Raw genomic sequence first — 3,463 nt, forward strand, 5'->3', positions numbered from 1 at the left:
CCCCCTCGGTCCCCTTGAGCGCTAATACGTTTATTACACAAGTCGATAAGCGCCTCCGACACAGCGGCGCGCTGTTTTAATTGGCTCTAGTCGTATACAGGGCGCTAAAGTGTGTGGCAGTGTTTGCGTCACGCACTTGCCCCGCTGACCCTCCCTGCCTCCCCCTCCCCCAAAGCCTCCTAACCTTCCCATTTCCTCCCCCTCCTTTCCAAACAGCAGCAGGGGGATTGGAGGGGCGGTAGGGGGCTACCCCTAATTATCTTTCACTCTTTGCCTTGTTTCAGGAAATTGCCACCTGACACAGTTATGGAGGGCCCCGCGGAGCGTCTACGCGGCCCGCCCCGCTGGCATTGGGGCACACGGTCACGGTGTTGTGGCGGAGGGGGTGGGGGTGGGGGGCAGAATAATCGTACAATGCGGGTGAAGGCGGAGAGAGCTGCCTCCTCCCCGGCACTTAACATGCATGGCCACAGGCGCACCGCCCCGCTCGCCCCGCCCCTGGCGCGCTGCAGTGTCCGGCTAGCGACCTGTCGGGCCGCAGCGAGACACGACGGCATCGGGCACACACACAAAAAGCACAAAAAAATACATTTGTCGCGCTAGTGCTATCAACTTAGCTAATTTAGCGATAGCCAATCACTTTTCGGCTCGTCGTTTTCTTTTCTTTTTTTTTTCGTGCACGACGGCCTCTGGCACGGCGGCGGCTTTACGCACGGCTGGGCACGAGGCTCACAGAGCGCGATCCGTCGAGCGCAGCGGATTGGGCGCGAATAAAACTTGGGGGTTGGGAGGGGCGGGGGAGGTGCTCTGATTGTGCTGCGTCGCAAGGGCACTGCAGGTGGCGCTGGGCGGTGCCACCGGATTGGGCAGATACAATGTGCGATGTCTCGAAATTTATTAATTCGGGTGAGTCATATGCTGGCGCCAGAGGACATATAGGAAGCAGAACAATAAATGGAAATGGAATATCGGTGGAGGTAATTTGATAAAACGCAGACTCTGTTCTTTTTTTTCCCATCATCATAAACCTGACTCGGCTGCTCTGCTTTTCGATATGAGATTTCGCGATGATTTCCGCCGAATGAATTCGCATTTGAATGGTTTTGAGGCTGATTTGTCGTTTTCCCTTGCAGATGACGCACAGCAATGAGCGGGAGGTTCTACTCACAAACATGGATGTGAACGCCACCGGCGACTTCTACTGCGAGGTCTCCACCGAGGTGCCCAGCATCTACACGAAGGCGTCCGAGGAGGTCTTGATCACCGTGTACAGTGAGTACCTCGACCAGAAAAATATTATTTGAAACGTTTTCGGTTACACGAGTACGATTGAATGTGGATGCGGCACACTGGTTCTGCGCGAAAACCAAGTACTGTATAAAATGTTCAGCTAGCGGAGAGAGAGAATTTCAGCATTTATTGAGGATCCTCAAAAAGGGCTGTGGAGCCCCACTAAAGATGAGCGAACATGCCAGTTCGAAATCACATTAACTCGGACAAAATCATCCCCCAAATCTTGAAACCGAACCTGAACAGCAAAACAATAATAATTTGTTTACTTTACCAGGGCAAACTTTTGAGTAGCAAGGCAGTCTAGACGCCCAACACCAGACAGCTTTCAAGACCGCATGTTAATTGATTTCCAAGCAAAGCGAGCAAAACGCGAAAAAACAACCTTATGCTGGACCGCTCACCGCGCGGTAGACTCAGCCATGGTGCTTGTATTCTGCATCAAAGCGAGCAAGACGGTACCCAGCCCCTTAAACCTAGCTGCAATTGTTCACATTTGAACTCCTGTTCGAACAGTTTATTTCGGGTCCGAAGATGATCGCTCTTCTCTAAGCTCCACTACATGAGAACGCGCTCTCTAGCAGGCTGAATAGGTTATTTGAATTTAATACAATTAAGACGGAGGCTTCTGGTCGTCCAAACGCAGGTCGTACAACCGATGCACCCAGCAGCTCTCTGATGATACACGACGGTGTGCACCGGAGGCGAGAGGGGGGGGGGTCCAATCCGGCGCCCGACCTCACTCCCCGTCCTCCCCGGCCGCTTCATGCCTCTCAAGGAGGCTGCTGATGATGTGACACTTCGTGGGGGGAGGAGGGGAGCGCGGAGACGACGCCGGCAGAACTCAATTTTGTATGAAAACTGGATCCCTGAGAAGCGATATCGCTGGAGCAGCCCCGGCGCCTGCAGCCCGGCGCCGTGAGCCCCGGGGAGTCGGGGTGCCGCCCGGGACCCGAGCTAGGTGCGATAAAAAGGGGAGGGGGAAGGGGGTTAAAGGCGTCGTCGGGAGGCAACGTCCTCATCACCAGCATCGAGTACGAACCCCGACGGCCTCATCGACGTCTCTGGTCACCGCCGTCAACGTCCTCACCGTGTCGGCCAGCGCGAGGCAGCGCGCGAGCGGTGAGCCCCGTGCTGGGCAGGCACACCGTGATGCGCCGCGTGCACTCCGGCCCGGCGGGTGGCCTACCCTCCGCTCTGCGGGCGCCCGGCCCCTGGCGGACGGCGGCGGCTTGCTCAGTCCCGACACCTGGCCCCGATTGCGTTTTAACGGTGTACCTCACGGCCGCCCCCCGATGGCGGAGAATAAATGCGGCAATTACTTTGCTCATTACTGGAATTAGCATCGCGCGCGGCCAGTTGCGCGGTGAGGCCAGCACCCCTCCCACCACTTTCATCTCCTTTCCTCTTACCTCCCTACTCTAACCCCCTCCCTACGACCCCAGAACCAGTCCCCTTCCCCCCCTCCTCCCGCACCGAAAGCAGAAACGCTCAGCACGCGCGGATAGAGCGGCTGGAGCCAACTGTTGTGCCTCTTATTTGAATTTCTTATTCGCAAAATATGTTGTTCCCTGCCGCACCTGCCATGGCGGAGCGCCCGGACCCTTCCCCCTCTGCTCTTCCTGGGCGCAGAGAGGCAGGAAGGAGTCGCACGCACTCCGCAGTCGCAGTCAAACATATCTTTAGGATTTTGCAGGACTTTTTAAAATTTCCGATTTGCAGATATCAAACAGTTTTGTAAATTTACGGCAGTTCATTCATTTTTGCTCCTCTAATGTATTCCAAGTCAAAACATTTCACAATACAAACGTAAATTTACACCAAAAAAAATCATGATAATATTTTAGTAAAAGCAGTGTACAGAGAGAGTTTTTATTTTTCAAGTTTACATACCGCCGAGGCGGTGCGGTCGACCCCGCTTGCCTAGCCACGGTGCGGACCGGAGGGGCCGCCCTTTCTGCTGTTGGTATTTTCTCGTTGCCGGACCCCCTACGCCGTCCCTCTCCCTCCCCGCCGCCGTCCCATCGAGCGCGCGGCGCGCGGCGCTTAACTGGCTTAACATTGTAAGATATGGCCAACTTTTACTCCCCGTAAGCCGTAATTAACCGTCGGTCGTCGCCCGGGATCAGGCGAGGTGAGAAATATTGCGACAGCTGCGCTGCGCGGCCTGTCG

At 55.5% G+C, this 3,463-nt stretch overlaps 1 protein-coding gene across 2 annotated transcripts in view; it reads left to right on the plus strand.

Annotated features, from left to right (window-relative positions):
• Window positions 1-3,463, plus strand: part of LOC113208343 (hemicentin-2-like) — a 158,181-nt gene that overhangs the window by 120,622 nt on the left and 34,096 nt on the right. For both annotated transcript variants that reach the window (XM_052267043.1, XM_052267042.1), the window contains exon 3: window positions 1,134-1,272. In XM_052267043.1, the coding sequence (XP_052123003.1) occupies window positions 1,134-1,272 (139 nt within the window). The remainder of the gene's footprint in view (window positions 1-1,133; window positions 1,273-3,463) is intronic.

Source organism: Frankliniella occidentalis, unplaced genomic scaffold, assembly GCF_000697945.3.
Source record: "Frankliniella occidentalis isolate FOCC.00 unplaced genomic scaffold, Focc_3.1 Scaffold45, whole genome shotgun sequence".
NCBI lineage: Eukaryota > Metazoa > Arthropoda > Insecta > Thysanoptera > Thripidae > Frankliniella > Frankliniella occidentalis.